Consider the following 25491-nt stretch of genomic DNA (forward strand, 5'->3'; position numbering starts at 1 on the left):
GGGGCCTCCCCAGTCCGGTCCGATCCATTCCAGGCCCAGCTCCCTGCAGCTGCCGCAGCGCCAGGGAATCTCTGCCGGGCGCAGCTGGCGGAGTGCGGGGTGCCCGGAGCACTCTCGGGGCGCCGCCCTGCAACTCGAGCCGGGGCCGTGGGTTAAAAATACCCCTTGCCCGGCCGGGCCGGCCTTCCCCCCGGTGCCCTCCAGTCCCTCCCCGGGACAGAGCAGCCTGCCTGGGGCCGATCGGGGCCCGCCAAGCAGGGCCGGGGAGCCCGGGCGTGCGCGCAGAGGGAGCCCCGAGATAAGGCGGTGCAGAGGAAGCGGCGCGGCCCCGGGGCCGAAGGAGGAGGAGCGGGGAGGAGGGCGCGGGCGGGGAGCCGCCGCTCCGCTTCCTGGTTGGGCCCTGCCCTCAGCTGTCGCCGGGACGCGGGCGCAGGACGCAGAGGCCCCCCGAGCACTCCACCCCCAGGTAAGGCTCTGACAGCAGGCACCCGGTTCCTGGCTACCTCTGGGGGTGCCTCCCCGACCCCGTGTCTGAGTGCCTGGAATGGGGCGTGGGGGCCCCCTCACCCAGCAGCCACCCAACTCAGGGCCCGCCCTGGTTGGGTCGCCTCTTTGGGCAGCAGGGCCAGGGATCCTGGGGTCCTGATCTCCAACATGATGCAGGGATTTGGAGAGCCCCCCCTAAAAGTAGACCCCACCCTCACCCCACTGTCTGTCTGCTTGGAACTCTCAGGCACCAGGGTGGAGGCCAGATCCTGGCTAGTCTGGGAAGGGGGGAGCAGGCTGGCAAAGAATCAATCCAAAAGGGACACTCCAAGGGTCTGTGACCTACCTCTCCACTCTGGGTCACTGGCGGTTCCTCCAGGCCGGCCCCACCTTGCAGCACAAAGGATCTGGAGAAGGGAGCAGGCAGATGCCTGGGGCTGGAGGTGGGGCCCGACCCCTTCTCTAGCTCCTGAACTGGGGGAAAGAACTGGGTTACCGGAGGGGACCTGAAGGGGACAGCCCTGGTGGGCTGGGGCTGGAAGGCAGCGTTGGGTCTCAGGAGGCACCCCAGCTCCAGGACTGGGCAGACAGGAGGGGTTGCAAGTTGGCCCTTCTGCCCGCAGGATGGCGGAGGAGCTCATCACCCCGGTGTACTGCACTGGGGTGTCGGCGCAGGTACAGAAGCAGCGGGCCAAAGAGCTGGGCTTGGGCCGTCATGACAATGCCATCAAGTACCTGGGCCAGGATTTCGAGCAGCTGCGGGCCCAGTGCCTGCAAACTGGGACCCTGTTCCGAGACGACGCCTTCCCCCCCATCGCCCAGAGTCTGGGCTTCAAGGAACTGGGCCCCAACTCCTCCAAGACCTATGGCATCAAGTGGAAGCGCCCCACGGTGAGTGGGGACAGCCCTGGTGCAGCTGGGGTGGTCCCCAAGAACCTTGGTGGGGTGGGAATGGGCCTCCAGGCCCTGGTGTCCCGGAGCCTGGCATGCAGCGCTGGCTCAAGTCAGGGCTCTCTGGGGTGTCTTGTAGGAGCTGCTCTCAAACCCGCAATTCATCGTGGACGGAGCCACCCGCACTGACATCTGCCAGGGGGGCCTGGGTAGGTCGTTATGCTCCACGCTGGTCCCCCGAGGCTCTTTCCTGCGGCTGTCCCAGCCCCTCCCTCCTGCAGGCTCAGACTGGCTCTGGCCAACAGCGCTGGGGCTGGTTTGCCCAGATTCCTGGGTCTTTTCTGGAAATCCAGGGGCACCCCACCCACCCGGGGAACCCCGGTTTTCCCCAGTGGGGGTGCGAGGTGCAGAGCAGATGAGGAGACCCCGTGACACACTTCCTGTCTGTCCCCAGGGGACTGCTGGCTGCTGGCCGCCATCGCCTCCCTGACCCTCAACGACACGCTTCTACACCGCGTGGTCCCACATGGCCAGAGCTTTCAGGATGGCTATGCGGGCATCTTCCACTTCCAGGTGAGGGTGGCGAGAAGCTGGGGGCTCCCAGCACCCTCTTCTGAAGTGAGGGCGTGTGGAGACTCCCCATTAGAGATCTTCCATCTCCTGCTGCCTCCCCCATCTGGCCTGCGGGAGTCCAGTCGGTCACTCAGGATTCCTAGGTGGCTGGTGGGAGAAAGTGCAGGGAAAAGTGGGTGGCTGTTAGCCCAGAGAGCCCGCTCCTGCCCTGGGGCACTCTGGGGTGTTGTCTGCTCCTAGTCCAGCCCGTCCTGCAGGCTCTGCCCCTTAGCTCCCAAATTTGTCATATCACACTGATGAGTTCTGAGCTGGGGGTGGGAGGGCTGCACCCCAGCAGCCCTGTAGGAGACCCCCCCCTAGCTTGGGGTCCTCCTTCCTCACACCCCTGGCAAGGAGACCTAGGCTCAGGGCCAGGGCCACAGGACCACAGACACTGGGGCTGTTTTGGCCTTAAGCCGCACCTGCCGCACCCTCTGGGTTGCAGGGGTGTGGCCTCGCTCTTTTCCCCGCCCCTGCCCGGTGTTCCTCCAATCCACTCCTCCCAGGCCTCTGATTGGCCTGTTCAACACTCCCCCTAAGACTCTTCCCTCCCCTTCCCTCTTTGTTCTTTTTTTTTTTTTTATCTTTTAAATAATTTTTATTGTGACCAATGTGAATGACAAAGTCTTTTACAGTTGTATTTAAGATACCTAGTGACAGTAAATTAGGGCCATTCCCACCACCCCTATTCCCAGCATGCCACCCCCTTTTGCCCTTGAACTGCTAGTGTAACTGGTTCCCTTTGTGTATAGCTTGTTGTAGATTGAGTTATCTTGATTCTGTTGTCGCTGACTTTGGGGTTGGTGTCCCTCTTTGTTCTGTACCCCCTGCCCTAGTCCCAGCCCCTCCCCCTACACTGGCTCCCTTCTGCTGGCCCCTGCAGGTGCCCCGGATGGGGGTGATCCCCTCCCTGTCTTGCAGTGGTAGGATCTCCACTTTCGTTCCATATGCATCTTGCAAGTGTCTCTGCCTCCAGCACCCCTCAGGGCATGCCACATATCCCCAGGCTCAGAATGGAAGAGAAATTGGGGGCAAGGCTAGTTTTGGGCCGGAGCAAAAGGACAAAGGGTGGTAGGAAGATGCTTGCCTTGCAAGAGGCCAAGCAGTGTTCGATCCCCAGTATCTCATATAGGGTCCCCCCATCACCGGCTAGAGTGATTCTTGAGGGGTCGGAACTATAGCACAGTGGCAGGGCATTTGCCTTGCAGGCAGCAACCCAGGACAGACCTGGATTCAATCCCTGGCATCCCATATGGTCTCTTCAGCCTGCCAGGAGCGATTCCTGAGCACAGAGCCAAGGAGGAACCCCTGAGCACCTCCAAAACAAAAAAAAACTGGCTCTGGAGGATACAGGTTCTGGGCAAACCTGAGACCTCCCTCTGTCCGTCCTAAATGTCCCAAGCTCCTGCCAGGCTTTGCCCCAGACCCTGTTTCCTCTTCCTGTTCCTGGATGGGGAAACAGGCCCCTTGCGTGGCAGATGGCAGTGGGTAGGCCAGGTCTGAGCCCATGGGAGCAGCCTTGTGCCCAGTGAGGGGGCAACGTTGGTGGCACTCACGGATGTCCCCCCCGCAGCTGTGGCAGTTCGGCGAGTGGGTGGACGTGGTGGTGGATGACCTGCTGCCTGTCAAGGAAGGGAAGCTCATGTTCGTGCACTCGGCCCAGGGCAATGAGTTCTGGAGCGCCCTACTGGAAAAGGCCTATGCCAAGTGAGTGGGTGCTGAGGGGCCCACTCTGCGGGGTGTTGGCTGCGGGTTGGGGGCGTGCTGGGTTGCGGGCTGGGCTGGTCGCTGACCCGGGAGCTGCTCCGCAGAGTGAACGGCAGCTACGAGGCCCTGTCAGGAGGCAGCACCTCGGAGGGATTCGAGGACTTCACGGGTGGCGTGACAGAGTGGTACGAGCTGCGCAAGGCCCCCAGCGACCTCTACCAGATCATCCTCAAGGCCCTGGAGAGAGGCTCCTTGCTGGGCTGCTCCATCGATGTGAGAGCCCACCCCCCGTCCTGAGAGCCCCCCTGAAATTCCCCCAGTACCCCCACTCCTAAGAGCTATCCTGTATAATCCTCGGTACCCCTCAGAGACCCCTCTACCCTCACTCCTAAGATTCCCCTGTACCCCCACCCCTAACAATTCCAAGTACCCCACTCCTGAGATCCCCCTGTACTTTCACCTTTGCTTAGCTTCCAACTCAGGCTTAGTTTTTATCCCTCCCAGCCCCGTTGCCCCTCTCTTGAGTCCCCCCCCAGGCCTGCCCCTCCCCCTCAGCTCTGCCCATTTCCCTCTTCCCTGCTGTCCCCTCCATCCACAGTTGGGGTCACCACCCTGCCAATACCCTTGGCTCTCCCCCCCCCCCAGCCCAGGACCCCCTACCTGGCCTCAGGTCCAAATTCCCCCTCTAATTCTGTCCCCTTTCGTGCAGCATCAGTGACAGTCTGTCCTCCCTGTCTATCTATCTCACCAGGCCCTCAAGACTGAGGTCTGGGCAGACAGTGAGAATGAGGCCTGGGACCTCACTGGGAGGTTGAATTGATGGGGTACCTAAGGGGTCCCTTTCTTAGGGCTCATGTGGGGGGAATAGACTCCGTGGGGTCAGGGCCATGGCCTGCCACTTCTAGGACCCCAGGATGATGGGGTAGGGCTGGCCCTTTGCACCCCCTCATCGGTCCATCTCTCCAGATCTCCAGCGTTCTGGACATGGAGGCCATCACCTTCAAGAAGCTGGTCAAGGGCCACGCGTACTCTGTGACTGGAGCCAAGCAGGTGCCCACCCTCCCCATGCCCCCCCTTACCCCCTGCCCAACCGGGGTGCATACCCCTCTCATCTTGGTTCACCCAGCTGTGGGGTCTGTCCTGTCCCACCTGATTTTGGGAACCCCAGGATCAGAGCTGCCTCCTGGGAAGACCTTGTGGGCTTCCCCTGACACAGAACAGGGCAGGGGAGGGGGTGTCCCAGGTCTGATGGTACCCCTATTCCTACCCCCAGGTGAACTACCAGGGCCAGATGGTGAGCCTGATCCGGATGCGGAACCCCTGGGGCGAGGTGGAGTGGACGGGAGCCTGGAGCGATGGGTGAGGGGACCCCCCCAAAGCATAGGCTTGGGAGTGAACTGGGGGCCCCCACCCTGTGCCCCAGCTGTGTGCATCTTTGGGATGGCTGGCTCCATTTTCTTACATAAAACACCCAACAAGCTGGGCTCAGCTTTGTCCTTGCAGAGGACCCAAGTGGGTCTAAGGGGGTGCACGGGCAGCCCCCCAATGCTCTTTTTCCCCCAGCTCCATGGAGTGGAACAACGTGGACCCCTACGAGCGGGACCAGCTCCGCATCAAGATGGATGATGGGGAATTCTGGTGAGCGCCCTTCCAGGGGGACCCTTGCCCTTACCCCCCTCTGTCCCTCTGGCTCAGCTCTGCGCCTGCCCCCAGGATGTCATTCCGGGACTTCATGCGTGAGTTCACACGTCTGGAAATCTGCAACTTGACCCCCGATGCCCTCAAGAGTCGCAGCATCCGAAAGTGGAACACGACGCTCTATGAGGGGACCTGGCGGAGGGGCAGCACCGCGGGGGGCTGCCGCAACTACCCAGGTATGAGGGGGTGAGAGAGGGGGCTAAGGAGAGAGAGACGGGAGAGAGGTCAGCTCTGTCCGCACCATTCAGTGTTTCCTCTTTTCTTCACCCTCACTCCATCTCTGCCCTGTTCTCATCACCCCTTTCTGGGCCCCCGAATTCCAGCTGTGGGTTTGTGCTGTTGTGCCCAGACCCTAGGAGTTCATGTGAATTAGACATGAGCTCCCTGCCCAGCTGCGCCCGGGGTCTCTGTCCCAGCCTGGCACCTAAGTCCCTGCCCTCCTTCCCTTCTGCACCCACTGATTCCTCTTTCCCGTAGCCCCCTGAAGGCTCAGCAGAGGGACCCAAAACCCCCTTGCCCCACCAACCTCTGCTCTGCAGCCCCAACCTGGCCGGGTGGTCTGATCTGTGGGCTCACTGCTCCCCACAACCCTTCTTCAACCCCTCCCCTGCCTTATCCCAATCAAGCTATCTTTTTTTTTTTTTTTTTTTTTGGTTTTTGGGCCACACCCGTTTGACGCTCAGGGGTTACTCCTGGCTATGCGCTCAGAAGTTGCTCCTGGCTTGGGTGACCATATGGGACGCCGGGGGATCGAACCGAGGTCTGTCCAAGGCTAGCGCAGGCAAGGCAGGCACCTTACCTCTTGCGCCACCGCCCGGCCCCAATCAAGCTATCTTTTTGTTGTTGTTTGGTTTGGTTTTGATTCGATTTTTGGGGCCACACCCAGCGGCGCCCAGGGTTTACTCCTGGTTCTGCATTCCAAAATCACTCCTGGCAGGTTCGGGGGACCATATGAGATGCTGGGGATCGAACCCAGATCTGTACTTGGCTGGCCACGTGCTGGCTGTGCTGTTGCTCCGGCTCCAAATCAGACTATCTCGATTTGTTTTGTTTGGGGGCCATACCCAGAGATGCTCAGGGGTTACTCCTGACTCTGTGTTTTGGGGTCACTCCTTGGGGGTTAAGGGGATCATCTGTGGTGCTGGTGATCTAACGAGTTGCCTGTAAGGCAGACACCCTCCCCACTGCCTTGTCTCTCCAACCCTCCTAAGCAGAACCCTTTTTCTCTTGCCCTGACCACAGCCACCTCTGACTCGCACACACACACACACACACACACACACACACACACACACACACACGGCCACCTCTGACTCCTGGTCCCCATTGCTGAGGCTTGGCCATGAGCTCCAGCCCTGGCATGTGGCCCAAGAGAAGCTGAGGAGTCCCCTGGTTGCTTTGCAGCTGCAAACTGAGCCCACAAATCCACTGCCAGTTAGCCTCGTGCTTTCCCTCCCCTGGGTCCGTCCTGACTCATCCTCCCACTGCACTGCACTGAGAAAGGGGGTCACCAGCAAGACTGGCCCTTATGTTGCCATCTCCAAAGCACCCCATTCTTTTCCTAGGAGTCCCCCTCTTCTTCCCCTCGGACCCCTCTCCCTGCCTTCAACAGAACACCCTTCTCCCCACTTGAAAGCGAAACAGACTCAGGGCAGAGCCTTTCCACCCCCGTTTCTCAGCAATCTCCGCCCCTTTCCTGCCCCCCACCTCATCTGCCCCCCACCCGTTTCCCTCCCTGATGCCCCCCGCTTCTGGGAAGGTCCCTGGCTGGGTTCAGTCACCCCACCCGGCTGTCCCTGTCCAGCAGTCCTCTCTGGCCACCCTCCGAAGCATTCTTCTCCCCAAATAGATACCCTCCCTCCCTGTTCCCTAGAGTGAGAAATCTCTCCCTGTCTGGCCCTGCAGTGCCAAATATGTGGGTCTGTGTGTATGTGTGCCGGAAGCAGTGGGCAGTTTGTGATCCCTGCTGGGGGTCAGCATCTTTCTGGACCCCCTGAACTGTTGTTTCTGGCCCTTCTTTTTCCATGAGTACTTGAGAAGCAGCTCACCAAGTCCTGGGAGAAGGCAGTTTCAGCTTTTCTTTTCTTTGGGGGGAGTTGGGCCACACTGGTGGCAGCCCTGGCAGGCTCGAGGGACCATATGGGATGCCAGGAATTGAACCCCGGTCCATCTCGGGTCAGCAGCGTGCACAACAGATGCCCTACAGCTGTGCCCCAAAACTACACTTTCGGCCAGCCGTGTCGAGAAATGTCTTACAGAGCCAGCCAAGCTTCCTTTCTGCTGCTTTCCTGCCACTTTTATTAGCCAGAGTTTAACGAAAATCACCCGAGGGTCAGGGTTGACTTAATTAAGGGTACTTGTGCCAATTAACTCAGAAAAGTTGAAAGGAAAAAGTCAAGTGATTTTACACATGTGTGACAACTGGGTAGAAAGGAGCCTCCCTCTCTGAGCTACCAGGCAAGGCCTGTCTGTGCCACTCCTCTCTCCTATCTGCCTCAGTTTTGGTTTTGGCTTTGTATTTTGGGCCACATCCGGTGGTGCTCAGGGCTTAGTCTTGGCTCTGTTCAGGATTACTCTTGGTGGTGCTGGGGATGGAACTGAGCTGCGTGCAAGGCAAACGTCCTCCCTGCTGTCCTATATCACTCTGTCCCTGCAGGCTTTGATTTTGAATCTTCTTTTCCAGGATGATGGCCCCTTTCCTTAATCATTTTGTCTTCCTTTAAAGTCTTTCAATATTGAATAGTTTTCATTATGCAGCATTTAAGTCTCTTCTGAGCTTTAGTTCTATCATGCTGGTACCGCTTAGCTCTTTCTGTTTGTGTTTGTTTGGGAGGGCTCATCTGGTGATCATCAGGAACTATTTCTGGTGCTTTGTGTGGGGTCACTTCTGGGGTGTTCAGGGGACCATGTGATGTCAAGAATGGAACCCAGGGGCCAGAGAGATAGCATGGAGGTAAGGCGTTTGCCTTTCATGCAGGAGGTCATCGGTTCAAATCCCGGTGTCCCATATGTTCCCCCTTGCCTGCCAGGAGCAATTTCTGAACCTGGAGCCAGGACTAACCCCTGAGCGATGCTGGGTGTGACCCAAAAACCATTTAAAAAAAAAAAACGAATGGAACCCAGGTCTTCCACATGTAAAGTATGAGCTCCAGAGCCTTTTGGGTTGCCGGTTTTATATACACTATCTGTGCATTTCTTTAAAATTGCATCTCCCAGGGCGCAAGTGGTAGGGCATTTTCCTTGCACAAGTTAACCTAGGACGGACCACAGTTTGATCTCCCGGTGTCCTATATGCTTCCCCAAGTCAGGAGCGATTTCTGAGCGCATAGCCAGGAGTAGTCTCTGAGCATCACCGGATATGGTTCCTCCCCCCAAAAACTCGCATCTCCCAGGCAAGAGGGGTAGCTCATTGGTAGAGCACATGTTTTGTATATATGAGGTACATCCTTGGTACTCACATAAATTCATAAAATTAACTATAAGCCCCAAGTAAAAGTTCCTGGCACTTCAAGTGTGATTGGTTGAATGGTAACACTGTGACTTCGTTAAAATATACTCAATTTTGGGGCCGGAGAGATAGCATGGAAGGTAAGGCGTTTGCCTTTCATGCAGAAGGTCATCGGTTCAAATCCCAGCGTCCCATATGGTCCCCCGAGCCTGCCATGAGCGATTTCTGAGCATAGAGCCAGGAGGAACCTCTGAGCGCTGCCAGGTGTGACCCCAAAAACAAAACAAAAAAATAAAAATAAAAATATACTCAATTTTCCCAATTTGTCTGATTCCTGGGTTTCTAATTGGCCATATAACATCTGTAGATAATAACATTCTGCTGGGTGGCGGGGAGCCACACCTGACAGTACTCAGGGATTACTCCTGTCTCTGCACTCAGGATCCCTCCAAGAGGGCGTGGGGACCCTATGGGATGCTGGGATTAAATCTGCATCAATTGCATCAAAGCAAATGCCTTCCCCACTGTACTCTCTGCCTGCTGTACTATCGCTCCAGATAAGGACAAAGTTTGTTTCTTTTCCAATTCTTCTATCTTCTGTTCCTTTATCTCCTTCTACATGCTGCCTGGGCCTGTCCTTGTGGGACAAGTGTAAATGCTCCATTGGCCTTGGCTTTGGCTTAGCGCATGACTCTCAGCCCAAAATACATAGTGAAAGTTTTGCCACTATTACTCCCCTCTGGGTAATTCGTCCTTGCTTTATCTATGCAACTTTATCAGATTGATAAAGTTCACTATTATTGAATACTTTCGTTTGTTGTTTTGTTTTTGGGCCACACCCGGCAGGGCTCAGAGGATATTCCTGGCTCTGTGCTCAGAAATTGCTCTGGCAGGCAAGGGGGACCATATGGGATGCCAGGGATCGAACCCAGGTCAGCCACATGCAAGGCAAATGCCCTACCCACTGTGCTATCTCTCTGGCCTCTATTGAGTACCTTTTTTTGGCCACACGGAGAGGTGCACAGGGATTCCTCCCCACTGTGCTATCACTCCCCATTATACTTTTGCTCCTGCCCAAGATGATGTGCTTTATTTGCTCAGTTTAGACAACACATTCCAATAATCAGGGAGGGTGGAGGAGGACACCTCCCAAACCAAACCATCCAGGGCCACGCCTGGTGATACACAGCCCACCTGCACCAACCTGAAGTATTCAGGTGTATAGGGCAGTGCTGGGGATCACTAGGACACCTCAGCAATGCTTGAGACCATCCAGTGGCCAGGATCAAACTCTGGGTTTCCACAGGCAAGGCATGTCCTTCCACCCTTGGACCCATCGTCTAGGCCCACATTTATTGCTTTGGTCCCTGAGATCAAGTTTACATTCCTGAAATGAAAACATCATGGTTGGGGCTAATATGATAGTACAGTGGGAGAACACTTGCTTTGCACACGGCTAACTGGGGTTCAATTTTTGGCATCCCTTAGAGTCCCCCAAATCTGCCAGGAGTGATCCTTGAGTTGTGAAGCCAGACAAAAGCCCTGTATAAGCGTGTGATCTCAAAACCAAACAAAGAAATAAAACATGGTCATAATATTATTTCGGAGAGGGTTCCCCTCATCCCATCCATTTTCAAGAGAGCCCTCAGTGCTGGAGATCAAACCCTGGGGGTTCCTTGTATGTATAGAAAATGCTCCTGCGGGCCTGGAGAGATAGCACAACGGTGTTTGCCTTGCAAGCAGCCGATCCAGGACCTAAGGTGGTTGGTTCGAATCCTGGTGTCCCATATGGTCCCCCGTGCCTGCCAGGAGCTATTTCTGAGCAGACAGCCAGGAGTAACCCCTGAGCACTGCCGGGTGTGGTCCAAAAACCAAAAACAAAAAAAAAAAAAAAAAAAAGAAAAGAAAATGCTCCTGCTATTGGAGTATCTCCCTTGCCCCTGACTTCACTCCTCCAGGAATTTTCTTTCATAATATTCTGCTGCTCTTGGAGCATCTCCCTGGGCCCTGATCTCACTTCTTTTCCATCAATGTCCTTCTAGAATATTCTCTCTGGCCCCTGACTACTCTTCCCCATGGTTTTCTTTCCTCAAGGGTCATTTTGCTCTACTTGTCCTTTTTCAGGCTGCCCTAGCTTAGTGCTGGGCTGGGAACATGACCTGGAATGTGCTGTCCTTGCGTTTTCTAGAAAAGTGTTCTGGGATGTGGGGGGAGCGTCAGACCTGTTCTGTTTCTCCTGTGCCCATGAATTTGATACCAACTCACTTCCTGGGGATCAGCTCCATCTCCTGTTTCCTCAGGGGTGGATGCTGAGGCGTCGTGTTTTCGAGGAGTTTATCTCTTGCGTCATTTCCGAATTATCCTGGACATATTCTGCAACCTCATGTGTGCTGGTCTTCACTCTCTTGTTCTCTTTATTTCCTTCTTTACCTGCCTCTTTTTTTTTTTTTGTTTAATTTTAGGGACACACCTGGTGGTGCACTCAAGCTCATCACTATTGGCTGGGGTTCCAGGACCATATGGGATGCCGGGGATTGAACTCTCCTCCGCTAGGTGCTGGGCAAGTGCCCTCACCACTGTGCTATCACTCTGCTCCATATCTTGATTTTTGTTTTTTTTTTAGTTTTTGGGCCATACCTGGTGGCACCTGGCTCTGCGCTCAGAAATCACTTCTGGCAGGCTCGGGGGACCATATGGGGTACCAGGGATCGAACCTGGGTCTGTCCAGGGTCAGCTGCATGCAAGCAAACACTCTATTGCTGTGTTATCGCTCGGGACCCATATCTTGTTATTTTTCATGACTATCCCTGAAAGCCTAGTTTTCTATTTTGATGACACTTGATTATCTATTTTTTTTTTTTTTGGTTCTTCCTGCTTTGAGTGTCTTTTCAAAGACTTCCATCCCCACATCCAATGTCCTGAAGCAGAGTCTCTTGGGTTGTTTTCTGTATCACAGGTTTAGCCTTTCTGTTTAGGTCATTGATCCCTTTGGAATTCATTTTTGTGGAGTATGTAAGACAGGAGCCCCACTGGGCAATATTTCTTTGCACATTGAATTTCAGTTGTTCTCCATTACCTGTTGACAAACTTCCTGCCCACATTGAGGCGTCTTGGCCTCCATATCCACAAATCAATGGGCCATCTGTCTATGAAATTATTATTATTTTTGGGGGAGGCCACACCCGATGATGCTCAGGGGTTACTCCTGGCTATGTGCTCAGAAGTTGCTCCTGGCTTGGGGGACCATATGGAATGCCGGGGGATCAAACCACGGTCCCTCCTAGGCTATTGCTGGCAAGGCAGACACCTTAACTCTAGCACCACTGTGCCAGCCCCTGAAATTATTTTTAGATTTTTTTTTATTTTTTTATTTTTTTTGGTTTTTGGGCCACACCCGGTGACGCTCAGGGGTTACTCCTGGCTATGTGCTCAGAAGTTGCTCCTGGCTTCTTGGGGGACCATATGGGACACCGGGGGATCGAACCGAGGTCCGTCCAAGGCTAGCGCAGGCAAGGCAGGCACCTTACCTTTAACGCCACCGCTCGGCCCCCTATTTTTAGATTTTTATTTTGTTCCATTTTCTTTCAGGGTGGAGGAGTTTGGGGGTACACCTGGCATTGCCATTCAGGGGCTATTCCTGCTTCTGTGCACAGGAGTGATCCTTGGTGGGGCTCAGGGGACCAAATGTTCTGCCAGGGATTTTAACCAGGATTGCAATAAGGCCAAACACCTTCCTGCCTTCACTGTCTCTAACTCTACTTTCCATTATTATTATTATTTTTTTGATTTTTACTTTCTATTATTTTTGTCGCTGTTGTTTTGGGGCCACACCAATTGTGCTCAGGGCTTGCACCTGGCTCTGCACTTAGGAATCACATTTGGCAAGGTTGGGGGGGCGGTCCATAGGGGATGGCAGGGGCACTAGACCTGGGTCAGTTGCATGGCAGGCAGGTGTCCTCCCTGCTTTACAATCGCTCTGGCCTCCTTGCTTTTCTGTTCTTATCCCAGTACCACATTTTCAATGACAGCAACCTTAGGGCATGTTTTGAAATCAGAAAGTGGAAGAGCCTCTAACTTGGTTTCGTTTCCAAATTGTTTTGAGATCTGGGCTGCCTACAATTTCACATGAGTTTGTGGATTGAATTTTCCGCTTGGATGATAAAGGCTCTTGGGCTTCTGTTAAAAACCACATTGATGCTGACAATCACTCGGGGGTACTACTGACGTCTTTTTTTTTTGGGGGGGGTGAGGCACAGCTTCTAGAACTGTGGTCGGGCGCCTGAGGGCTACTCCCAGCAATACTCTGTGACCATAAGGGCCTGATGGTTCAGAACTCAAACCCAGCTATGTGGTACTGTTTAGACCTGGGGTTCTGGAGGTCACTAGAGCCCCAAAGCTGTACCTAGGTGGATCGCCCACAGTAATATTACTTTTTTGTTTTTGGGGGATCACACTCAGCAGTGCTCAGGGCTTTTTGCTTTATGCTCAGGAATCACTCCTGGTGGGGCTTGGGGGTCCATATCATATGTGATTTTTATTCGGTACGCGAATAATCGCGAATACTGCAATATCTGAAGGCCGGCCGCGGGCCACAAAATGTTGTACGAAGGGTCGCAACAACTCTCGGGCCGTGAGTTTGAGACCCCTGGATACAGGGATAGAAACTGGGTTGACTGCTTGCAAGGCCAATGCCCACCCCACTGTGGTGTCACTCCTGGCCTTGGTCACAGGTTAGGTATTTCTGTCCCTGATCCACCCAGAGTTTCTGCTCCCATGGAATCAGCCTTGTTTTCCCTTTGCCCACATGACTGGTCATTTGTTCCATCGTGGGGCATGGTCAAGTCCATCTTGGCTCTAGTGGCTTAAGGTACTTTGTGCCTCTTCCCAAGTAAATAGACCCTGGGCAACACAGCTTGAGCCCACCTGGCTCTGTGCTCAGGGGTCACTTATGGTGAGGCTCAGGGGACCATGTAGGGTGCTGGGGAGCGAACCTGGGTCGTCTGTATGCAGAGCAAGTGCCTTACACACTGTGCTTGCTCTCCACTCTGCTGAATATTGTTTTGTTTGGTTGGTTTTGGTTTGGGGGCCACACCCAGAGGTACTCAGGGGTTACTCCTGGCTCTGTGCTCAGGGATCACTTCTGGAGGTGCTCAGGGGGCCATCTAGGGTGCTGGGGTATGGAACCCTGGTCAACTGGATGCAATGCAAATGCTACCTTCTTTACTATTGTTCCGACCCCCATGAGCAGTCTTTTTGGTCTCCGCCCAAACAACGCAGTGAAAACTCTTTAATCTCTTAGATCATCTTCCTCATTGTTTCATATACTGGTTTTAGCAAGTATTTTTATTCTGTCAACTTTCTTCCTATTGTAAAAGCCCCATCAGTATTTGCTGTTGCCCAGATTTTTTTTTGGCTTACCCAGATAAACCAGGCTCTGTGCTCATCATTCTCGGATCCTTCCTCTGAAATCATTTTCCATCTTCCTGGAATGTGCCCTTTGGTTTGTTTTTCAGTGATCCGAAAAGGGTCTTTTGTAAGGGCCTTTTGTCAGAGTCTTTGCTGATTCACCTTCTCAGTCTGTGAAGATCCCGTCCAGTTATTTCTTCCTTCTTTGGCACTTTTTCTGGCTTTCTCTGCCATCTCCTGTAGTTGGACCTATGTGTTGAGCTGTAAACTTGCCTTTGACTCTGCCATGGATTTTTGGAACTTCTCAGGTGATGACTGGCGTCTTTTAGCAGCTCTCAAAATTCTTCCTCTTCTCTGAGTTCTCGGGGTACCACCTCTTTCCTAATCCTCTTGTCACTCAGCCCTTCTTATCTCGAAGGGGTTCCAGTTTTCCATCTCCTAATCTCCTGGCTCCAGAAGCATTTTCAATTCACTCATTTTCTTTTTTTTTTTTCTTTTTTTTTTTTTTTTTTTTTTATATATGTCCCAATCTATGGGTTCACCTTCCAAACACATATTTCATTTCAGTATAAGAAGTCTTTCCGCAGGATTGGAGAGATAGATAAAGTAGGAAGGAGGACATTTGTCATGCACGCCACTGACCCTTGTTTGATCCTCAGTACTGCATGGATCCCTCAACACCTCCAGGGGACACACTCCTGAGCACTGAGCCAGGAAAAGCCCCCTGAGCACTGAGCACTAGATGGTGTGACCCCAAACCCACCACAAGTGTTTCTAGAAATTGAAGTTTTGGGGGCCGGAGAGATAGCACGGTGGTAAGGCAGTTTGCGTTGCATGCAGCCAATCCAAGAATGGATGATGGTTTGAATTTCAGCATCCCATATGGTCCCCTGAGTCTGCCAGGAGTGATTTCTGAGTGCAGAGCCAGGAGTAACACCCTGAGCACCTCCAGGTGTGACCCCAATCCCCCCCCAAAAAAGAAATTTAATTTAATTTCTGTTTTTTGGGTCACACAGGCTCTGTGTACCCTGGCTCTGTGCTCAGAAATTACTCCTGGCAATGTACAGGGGATATATGGGAGGACAGGGATCGATCCCAGGGATGGAACCTGGGTCAGCTCCATGCAAATCAAATGCTCCAGCCCTCTGCTAGGTGGTTTTTATCCACCATAGGCTCCTCTTTCTCGGCCTTGCTTCCTACTGAGTTTCACACTCCTTTGGCCTAGAAGGGCCGTGCTGAGTTCCTGGAGTCCTGGGCGGAAGTGAGTGTCTTTTGAGCAAGGCAGCCATGCATGTGGCTCTTAAAAATATGTCTCCCCTTAAAAAAAAAAAAAAGTCTCCCCTTAAGGTTCCTTCACTGATCTCACTGGACCTGAATGACAAGTGCCACAGGTTCACCAGGATTGTGCCCTTGGTGACTGGCAGTTTTTACTTGCTTCAGGTTTTTCTAGCTTCAGGACTAGAGAATTAGTACAATGGGTAGGGGGCTAGGGCGCTTGCCGAATATGTGACAACTCAGCATCTCATATGGTCCCCCAAGTCCTGCCAGGAATGATCTCTGAGCATAAAGCTAGGAGAGAGCCCTAAATACTACTGGGTGTGACTTAAGTCCCCTTCCCCCGCAAAAGGCATTTTCTCTGGGCCTAAACTGTAGCACTACTAGCTTTGCGTGCAGACAACCCAGGTTTGATCCCCCAGCAGCCCATATGGTCCCCTGAGCCTGCCAGAAGTGATTCTTGAGTGCAGAGGCAGGAGTAACCCCGGAGTGCTTCTGGGTGTGGCCACTCCCCAGAAAAGAGGTTTTCTTTTTTTTTTTTTTTTTTTGGTTTTTGGGCCACACCCGGTGACGCTCAGGGGTTACTCCTGGCTATGCGCTCAGAAGTCGCTCCTGGCTTGGGGGACCATATGGGACGCCGGGGGATCGAACCGCGGTCCGTCTCCTAGGCTAGCGCAGGTAAGGCAGGCACCTTACCTCCAGCGCCACCGCCCGGCCCCAGAAAAGAGGTTTTCTAGCTCCATTCATTCATAGCATAGCCAAACTTCTTTTTTTTTTTTTTTTTTGGGGGGGGGTCACACCCGGCAGCGCTCAGGGGTTATTCCTGGCTCCACGCTCAGAAATAGCTCCTGGCAGGCTCGGGGGACCATATGGAATGCCGGGATTCGAACCAATGACTTTCTGCATGAAAGGCAAATGACTTACCTCCATGCTATCTCTCCAACCCCATAGCCAAATTTCTTTTTTTTTTTTTTTTTTTTGGTTTTTGGGCCACACCCTGTGACGCTCAGGGGTTACTCCTGGCTATGCGCTCAGAAGTTGCTCCTGGCTTCTTGGGGGACCATATGGGACGCCGGGGGATCGAACCGCGGTCCGTCCTAGGTTAGCGCAGGCAAGGCAGGAACCTTACCTCCAGCGCCACCGCCCGCCCCGAGCCAAATTTCTTAACCCACAGATCATGTGCAGTTCTATATAGGGGCACATGACTGAAACACTTGGCAACAGTAAAAGGTTTCTGAACACACGATGACCAAAAATTAACTAAAAAAAAAAAAAAAACCAGAAAGAGTCTAGTTCAAAGCTCTGGAGTGCAATCTTTGCGTGCTGGTGGCCTTGGTTCAAGCCCCAGTACCTTAGGGGCCCCTCAAGCTGGGTGTGACCCCTGAGCACCCCCACAAATGTGGCCCAAAAACAAAAGCAAAAGCATGTGCTTCAAAATTAACCCTGGCATGCCCCCGAAGTGTTTCTGGCAGGGCTCTCCCTGTTGTAATTCTCAGCACCCCATTTGGTTACCTCAAAAGGGTGCAAGTGGGAAAGGTTTAACAAGCCCTGGCTTATGCCATCGGCACTCCCTGCCCAGCATTTATTTTTCACTTCCCCTTCCTTCTGCTCTGTCTGGTCTTTAGCAAACTGAAGAGCCTCAGCTGGGGAATCGAACCCTGGTACTAAGTCCTCTCATGAGGGGCGGTCCTTGGACCCTCCTCCTTAACCCTATTGGTGGATGTCACCTTGCCCGCACCTTTGGTTCGCGCCCCCAGCAGGTGATGGACAGTTGAGCTGCCTCTGCCATTAGCTATTGCAATAGGATGCCCAGAGAGATCAATCGACACCTTTGGGTTAGGGTTCTTTTTTTTTTTTTTTTTTTTTGGTTTTTGGTTTTGGGGTCACACCTGATGACGCTCAGGGGTTACTCCTGGCTATGCACTCAGAAATAACTCCTGGCTTGAGTTATCCTATAGGACACCCTGGGATCCAACCGTGGTCTGTCCTAGGCTAGCGGGGGCAAGGCAGACGCCTTACCGCTTGCGCCACCGCTCCAGCCCCTGGGATCTCTTTTTCCTTCCTCTGTGGTTAACACCTGACAGTGGAACTGAGGGGGGCACCGTGTAATTGGATACAGGACAGCTAATTGGGGAGCAGCCTGACTTTTCCCAAGTCGCTGCCCCATTCTACAGCCCCTGGTGGGTTGCAAACTCCTGACCTTCCAATCTCTACTCGATGTTTTCTGCTTGGCATGAGTCTAGCATGTGGGAAGGGGAAATGCTGGACTTTTTGGTGCCTTTTTTGTTGTTGGTGGTGGTGGTGGTTTTTGGTTTTTGGGTCACACTGGCAGCGCTCAGGGGTTACTCCTGGCTTTACACTCAGAAATTGCTCCTGGCAGACTCGGGGAACCATCAGGGATGCCAGGATTCGAACCACCATCTTTCTGCATGCAAGGCAAACACACTACCTTCATGCTATCTTTTTTAATGGTTTGAGGGTCATAGCTGATGGCAGTTAGGGACAACTCCTGACTCAGTGCTCTGGGGTTGCTCTTGACAGCTACTTAGGAAACCATGCAGTACCACAATCCCCATGAATGGGGATCAAACCCGGACTCTTGTGTGTGAACTTGGGATCCAGCCTATGAGCCACCTCTCAGCCCTTCCTAGAGTTTTAGGAAGGAGTTTCGCATATTCTAATCAGCACTGGGTTTAGCAGTGAATGAATCACCCAATTGCCAGAAATGCAAGTCATTGGGCTCAGGCAACTGCAGCCAAAGCCACTTGTCCTGGCCTAATCCCTCCCTCAGAGGCTTCTCCTCTTTATACTCCTGACCTGGGCTCTGTCTGGTTTCGGGGCATGGGGATCCCTGAGCACCCCCTTTGGATCTCAGAGGCAAAGACACCACAGAGATGCCCTAACCCACTTTTTCCCACTTGCCCGTCTATTCTGGTTAATGGTCTGTTAATTCACCTGGCTTGCTCAGGCTTCTGGAATGTGAGCACATGAGGGCTGGGACTGGGCGTGTCCCTGCCCAACTCTGTCCTTTTGCGCCTGGTTGGTTCTGAGTCATATTTGTAGAGTGAGTGGATGGATGGCTGGACAATGGCTGGACAGCTGAACAGATGAATGGATGAATGGAAAAATAAATGGATGGACAGATGGATAGATAAGTGAATAGACAGATGGATTGGTGGGTGGATAGAATAACATATGAATAAATGGATGGGCAGATGGACAGACGAATAAATGGATAGATGGGTGGGTGGATAGCTGGATGGACAGATGGATGGATAGACAAATGGACAGGTGAATGGATGGATGGGTAGATAAATGGATAGATGGATGGGTGGATAGATGGGGGGACAGGTGAATGAATGGATGGACAGGTGGATAGATGGATGGATAGACAGATGGACAGATGAATGGACGGGTGGGTAGATAAATGGATAGATGGGTGGGTAGATGACCACTCAGGTGAATAATTGGATGGACAGATGGATGGATGGATGGATGGATGGATGACAGATGGATGGATGGATGGAGGAGCCATGGAGGACCTCCCTACCCTGCCCTTTCCTCTGATCTCTGCTTCCCCCCTCTCACTCCTCTAGCCACCTTTTGGGTGAACCCTCAGTTCAAGATCCGGCTGGAGGAGGTGGATGACCCCGACCAGGACTACGGTGGCCGTGAGGACGGCTGCAGCTTCGTGCTGGCGCTCATGCAGAAGCACAAGAGGCGAGAGCGCCGCTATGGCCGAGACATGGAGACCATCGGCTTCGCTGTCTACGAGGTGAGCAGCCAGCAGGGTAGCTCTGATAGAGGGCTCCCGGGCAGGCACCTGCTCGTATCTCTGCCAGCCTTGGGGGCCGCCTGGCAGGATCCCAAAAAGCTCCCAGGGAGATGGACAGTTGGGTGACAATTGGGGTCGAAAGGAGAGAGGCTGGCAGCCGCCCCATCTTCTCCTGAGATCAGAACAGATGACACAGGGGCAGGCAGGCTCAGCCTCAGAAGGTGCTGGGCTTCCTGGGGGTGGTAAGTGGGCCCTGCTTGCAGATTCTTGCATTGGTGCTCCTGGGATAGGGGGTACAGACTTGGCCCCCCGGGGCTACTCTGGGGCTCTGAATCAGCGCTGCAGCCCTTGAAGGGATCCAGGACTCTGCTCCTGTTTTCCGGCTCTCAAATACTTGCCTGTACTTGGGACCCTGCCCAGCTGCACCCCCAGCCTCGTCTCTCTGCCCTCCCCCTTACAGGTGCCTCCGGAGGTAGGTGTGCCTGTGACTCACCTGGATGCCAGTGCCAGAGCCTGCTGCGGAGTCAGGGGTCACCTGCCTGGCCTGTTCCCTGGGGCCCCCGTGGATGGGGGATCTGCCCTCCCCAGATCAGAGTCTGCCATGTGTGGCCAGGGCTGACCCCGGATCCCTGACCCCTGTGCTGCCCACACACCCACACTGGCCCCACCCAGGGTTGCTCCTCCTGGGGTGCCCCTCGACCAAGCCTCAGTGCCCTCATTTGTAAAAGGGCCAAGCCAGAGCTGTGCTGAGTGCCAGGCAGGGGCTGATCAAGGACCACATTAGCAAGGGGGGTGACGGTAACAGAGCCCCTGGGGTTTGGGTGTGGGGTTCTGGGGCCAATGGGCACCCCTGCAGCGCCCTGTCCCCCCAGCTGGTGGGCCGGCCCGTGCACTTGAAGCGGGATTTCTTCCTGGCCAACTCGTCACGGGCGCGCTCCGAGCAGTTCATCAACCTTCGGGAGGTGAGCACCCGATTCCGCCTGCCGCCCGGCGAGTACGTGGTGGTGCCGTCCACCTTCGAGCCCAACAAGGAGGGCGACTTCGTGCTGCGCTTCTTCTCCGAGAAGAGCGCTGGGACTCAGTAAGTGGCCGCACCCCTGCTGCCCTTCACACTCAGCCCTGCTGCCCTCCACACTCACCCCTGCTGCCCTCCCCATGCACCCCTGCTGCCCTCTCTATGCATCCCTGCTGCTCTCCACACTCACCCCTGCTGCCCTCCACACTCACCCTTCTGCCCTCCCCATGCACCCCTGCTGCTCTCCACACTCATCCCTGCTGCTCTCCACACTCACCCCTGCTGCCCTCCACACTCACCCCTACTGCCCTCCACACTCACCCCTGCTGCCCTCCCCATGCACCCCTGCTGCCCTCTCTATTCATCCCTGCTGCTCTCCACACTCACCCCTGCTGCCCTCCACACTCACCCTTCTGCCCTCCCCATGCACCCCTGCTGCTCTCCACACTCATCCCTGCTGCTCTCCACACTCACCCCTGCTGCCCTCCACACTCACCCCTACTGCCCTCCACACTCACCCCTGCTGCCCTCCCCATGCACCCCTGCTGCCCTCTCTATTCATCCCTGCTGCTCTCCACACTCACCCCTGCTGCCCTCCCCTCCTTTCTCTTCCCCTACCCTCTGTCGCCTTCCTCTTTCTTCTCTCCCTCCCCTCCCCACCCCTGCTGCCCTCTAACTCCTCCCCTCCCCACTCAGGGCTTCCCCCAATCTAAATGCCTCCTTCCCCCTCTGCCCTGCAGGGAGCTGGATGACCAGATCCAGGCCAATCTCCCAGATGAGGTGTGTGTTGAGAGCCATGCCAGGGATGGGGGTGCTCCCAGGACAGTTTCCTCCTCAGGGATGCCTCTCTTACTAGGCACTTAGAGTTTGTGGGGTGCTTGGGGTGAAAGTGATGGGGCCCCCCCCCGAGCTTGCTGCTCTCTGGGAGGGGGCCTGTGCTGGCCTCTACCCGGCTCCCCATGGCAACTCCCCATCCCTCTGAGCAGAAACTCAGGTCCGAGGTTGGGGTGCCCCAGAATTCCTGTAGGAGGGGGGTTAGACAGTTCATGGTAGCCGGGGTAAGGCTGATATGGGGAGTGTTCCCACGCCCCTGACTGGCTTCCCTCTTCACAGCGTGTCCTCTCAGAAGAGGAGATCGACGAAAACTTCAAGTCCCTCTTCCGGCAGCTGGCCGGGGAGGTAGGAGGACAGTGGGGGGTGGTGGGACAGGGGGTATGAACAAGATGGGAAGGGGCTGGATGCAGGATGGTCGGGAGAAGACACGGGTCTGGGATGGGACGAGGTAGGGAATGGGGGACACATGGGCTCAGGGTGGGTCTATCCTCCCCCCAGGACCTGGAGATCAGCGTCAAGGAGCTGCGGACCATCCTTAACAGGATCATCAGCAAACGTAAGCCTACTGGGGTCCCCTGGCTGCCCCCTTGCTCCTCACCCATGGCCTGCTCCCGCCTGGGGATCTTGCCCTGGTCTGTGTGGTTGGGGGACCCTCTGCTTTTTTGGGCCTGCCGAGCCCCCAGCTCCCTTCTTCCTGAGCCTACCTAGCCCTTGACTTCTTTAGCCCCCCCCCAACTTCCCTGTGTCCTCTACTCTGGACACCCCCATACTTTACAGTCTCCCCATGCCCTGAAGTTTTCTACCTCTGCCCTCTGCCCTTTGACACCTGCTTCATATCCCTTTGTGCTTTGAGGCCAAGTTCGTGTCTCTCTGACCAGGGCTCTCATGGCCAAGTGAAAACTAGATCCCCAACGGGGGGTGCAGGTCCCCCTTAGTCAGATCTTGTACCCCGCTTGGGCTGGACCCCACCTCCCACGGTCTGAGAAGGACTTTTTCTTTTTTTGCAGACAAAGACCTGCGTACCAAGGGCTTCAGCCTCGAGTCCTGCCGAAGCATGGTCAACCTCATGGACGTATCCTTCCACTGCCTTCCTGGGGAGGGTGGGGAAACTGAGGCAGGGCTTTCCATATGAGTAGTCTCCCCAAGAGGAGCCTCCCTGCCTTGGCCTGTCTCTGCCCTGTTTGTAGGCAGTTGCATCTCCCTGTCCTCCAGTGCATGTTTTCAGTTTGTTTTGTTTTGGAGCCATCTGGAAACATTCAGGGATTACTCCTGGCTCTGTACTCAGAAATCACTCCTGGCTGGCTCAGAGGACCATATGGGATGCCGGAATCGAACCAGGGTCAGCCACATACAAGGCAGATGCCCTCCCCTCTGTGCCATTGCTCTGGCCCTTCTCCCTGTGCACCTTAAGGGGTGCATTTTCCTTCACGGCTGCTCAGCGTGACGGCAATGGGAAACTGGGCCTGGTGGAGTTCAATATCCTGTGGAACCGCATCCGGAACTACCTGGTAGGGACCCCCACTGGGCAGCGGTCACCTGAGCTCTGACCCCTGATCCCTTCCCCCCATATGACCCCTGACCCCTGCTGTCCTCCCCAGGCGATCTTCCGGCAGTTTGACCTGGACAAGTCTGGCAGCATGAGCGCCTATGAGATGCGCATGGCCATAGAGGCTGCAGGTGGGCTCAGAAAGGGAGCGACCTGGGGGGTCATAGCAAGCCAGACTCTCCTGGGGAGGGCCAGGGCTCCACGGTGGGTGCTCCTGGGCCAGCCCTGACCCCTGATTTCTATGGGATTCCATGCTACCATGATTTGGGCACTCGCCTGTCTGGGTCTTCCTACCCTGGGGGTATCCTGTGCGCCCCTCCTGGGCCTGGCAGGGCTACACCTCCCTGCCCTCACCCGCTGCCCCTGCCCAGGCTTCAAGCTCAACAAGAAGCTGTATGAGCTTATCATTACCCGCTACTCCGAGCCCGACCTGGCCGTGGACTTTGACAACTTTGTGTGTTGCCTGATTCGGCTGGAGACCATGTTCCGTAAGTGTCAGCCCCAGACACTGGGTCCCAGGCAGTGTCTAGGGATGGGGTGGTCCAGGTGTGTGGAGGCTCAAAAAGGACAGCAGGGAAGGTGCCTGCCTTGCACAGGGCTGACCTGAGTTTGATCCCCTGAGATCAGCTTCAGGAGTGATCCCTCAGTGCAGAGCCAGGAATAAGCCCTGAGCAACCCCTGGGGTGACCCCAAAATCAGAAACCAGCCTGACTGATGGAGGTGGAGATGAAGGCCTTGGAGCCTCTGGCTGAGGGATTTGTGGCACCTTAGGGGTAGTGAAGGGTGTCCAGGTATGGCCTCACACCCCGTCTCTGCTCCCTTGAAGGGTTTTTCAAAGCTCTGGACACAGATTTGGATGGCGTAGTGACCTTTGACCTGTTTAAGGTATGGATAGACCCTGGGTGTCCGCAGTGCCCAGGGCGAGTAGGGGTGGTAGAAGGGAAGGTCCCCCAAGAAGGTTGCACTGGGGGGCCGGGCGGTGGCGCTAAAGGTAAGGTGCCTGCCTTGCCTGCACTAGCCTTGGACGGACCGCGGTTCGATCCCCCGGTGTCCCATATGGTCCCCCAAGCCAGGAGCAACTTCTGAGCACATAGCCAGGAGTAACCCCTGAGCATTACCGGGTGTGGCCCAAAAACCAAAAAAAAAAAAAAAAAAAAAAAGAAGGTTGCACTGGTTGGGGTCTGGGGTACCCCCACTGACCCATCTTTCCTCCCACAGTGGTTACAACTGACCATGTTCGCCTGAGGTGGGGACCCCGGCTGTACCCCTCTTCTGTCCCCACTCATCTGCCAAGCCCCCCATCCCGCCTCTGCAGTGCCTTCCTGGGGTGGGGGCAGCCGCCACCCTGGCCTCTGCCCTGGCACCACCCCCCACTCCTGCTCCCGCCCCGTGCTTGGCTTTTCTGCTCCAGGCACATCTGGGGGCTCCTCAGTGCCAAGCCCACAAGGCTGTTGTTGGTGCCTCAATTTAGGGGGTGGCGGAGCAGCCCCCTCCGCATCCCCACAGCCCCTCAACGCAGATTCTGCACTGGCTTCCCGCAGGCTCAACCAAAACCACTAGCTCAACTGTCTGCGGCTCTAAACCTCGGAGCCCCTCAGGGCCCCCCATCCCAGGCTTGTCCCTTCTCTTGCAGAAACCAATCACCCCTCAGCCCCTCAGCCTTTCCCCTGTCCTGCCACTGGGAGCATTACCTGGATGGTGGGCAGCTCCCCCTTTTTTATATTGGTGACTTTTAAGGGGATTCTTCAAGGACTAGTGTACCCTGAGGCACTGGGGCAAGGAGTGGGGGGGGGGCTCCTGTTTCCATACAGAGAAACCCCAAATAATAAAGGAGAAGACCCACCTTCGTGTCTGTGTTTCTGTGCAGCCTAGCCCCATCCAGCCTCCCCACCAGCCTCCTTCCCCTCCCCTGGAGGTATTATACCCAGGCGCCCCCAGAATTGGATTGGGAGTTTTTGGGGGGTATTTGAGGACTCCTCCAGGCATGCAGGAGGGCAAAGGCCTTGAGTCCCAGCTTCTTTTTACCTCCCTGCAGGGGTAAAGGGGAGCCCACACCTCAGTCTTTTTGGCCCCAGGCCACCTGCTGCCTACTTCTGGGCTGCCTGGGAAGGTCTGATTTGGCCTTTTCCTGGCTCTGCTCTGGCTGTGTGGCTCTGGCTGAAACATGAACCCCTACTTAGCACAATCCGACCCCGTAAGACGCTCCCTAGAGTACACATCAAGTCCCTCAAGTCCAAGGGTGGTGGGGGGAGCTTATGACCCAGACACCTGCAGCTTATGTAAGCGGAGCCCCGGGGCTCCTGCCTCCCCAGATAAGCCAGGCCAAGGGTCAGAAAGGTGGGAGAAGGCCTAAAAAAAACCCCAAGCTGGGTGGCCTCTGCAGGGGAGAAACAGGGTCTGCTCAACCAATGGAGGTGGCCTGGGGAGGCCCAGTGACTCATGGCCAGCACAGCCAGACACGGCCAGCCCAGGCCATCCTGGGACTACTCTTTGCTTTTGGGATTCCCAGGTCACTGCCAAATCTTGGGGGTCCTCATCAAAGAAATAAGTAGAGTTGCCTCCAGGACTAGAATGACAGCAGGGGCAATAGACCCCATTTTTTGTTGTTAGTGGACCCTGAATGTCCCATGTGTGAGTCTGGATGGTCAGAGGGCCCCTCAAAGCCCCACTGTGAGACATTGAGGTGGGGTGGACAGCAAGAGACCAGCATTCCTTATTTTTGTTGTTGGGTTTTTTTGTTTTGTTTTGTTTTGTTTTGTTTCTTGAGTCACACCCGGCAGCACTCAGGGATTACTCCA

The 25491-nt window shown here is 55.0% G+C and overlaps 1 protein-coding gene across 1 annotated transcript; it reads left to right on the forward strand.

Moving 5' to 3' along the window:
* Nucleotides 1-1057: 1057 nt before the first annotated feature.
* Nucleotides 1058-24536, forward strand: CAPN1 (calpain 1). The gene is made up of 21 exons (XM_049780150.1): nucleotides 1058-1377; nucleotides 1517-1586; nucleotides 1832-1950; nucleotides 3563-3696; nucleotides 3801-3969; nucleotides 4663-4746; nucleotides 4970-5055; nucleotides 5260-5334; nucleotides 5410-5570; nucleotides 19120-19298; nucleotides 19759-19770; nucleotides 20171-20379; nucleotides 21054-21093; nucleotides 21427-21492; nucleotides 21646-21703; nucleotides 22155-22219; nucleotides 22587-22655; nucleotides 22746-22824; nucleotides 23065-23181; nucleotides 23520-23578; nucleotides 23912-24536. The coding sequence occupies exons 1-21, from the start codon at nucleotides 1111-1113 to the stop codon at nucleotides 23936-23938; spliced, it is 2145 nt and encodes a 714-aa protein (XP_049636107.1). The 5' UTR covers nucleotides 1058-1110; the 3' UTR covers nucleotides 23939-24536.
* Nucleotides 24537-25491: the final 955 nt, after the last annotated feature.

The sequence above is a fragment of the Suncus etruscus genome, chromosome 9 (assembly GCF_024139225.1).
Source record: "Suncus etruscus isolate mSunEtr1 chromosome 9, mSunEtr1.pri.cur, whole genome shotgun sequence".
Lineage (NCBI taxonomy): Eukaryota > Metazoa > Chordata > Mammalia > Eulipotyphla > Soricidae > Suncus > Suncus etruscus.

What these genes read in the sequence shown, in the direction of transcription:
- CAPN1 (XM_049780150.1), top strand. Translation starts at nt 1,111, where the DNA reads ATGGCGGAGGAGCTCATCACCCCGGTGTACTGCACTGGGGTGTCGGCG. An exon ending in CTGGAAAAGGCCTATGCCAA is followed by an intron (nt 3,697 to 3,800) that starts GTGAGTGGGTGC and finishes GCTGCTCCGCAG; the next exon opens with AGTGAACGGCAGCTACGAGG. An exon ending in TAACAGGATCATCAGCAAAC is followed by an intron (nt 21,704 to 22,154) that starts GTAAGCCTACTG and finishes CTTTTTTTGCAG; the next exon opens with ACAAAGACCTGCGTACCAAG.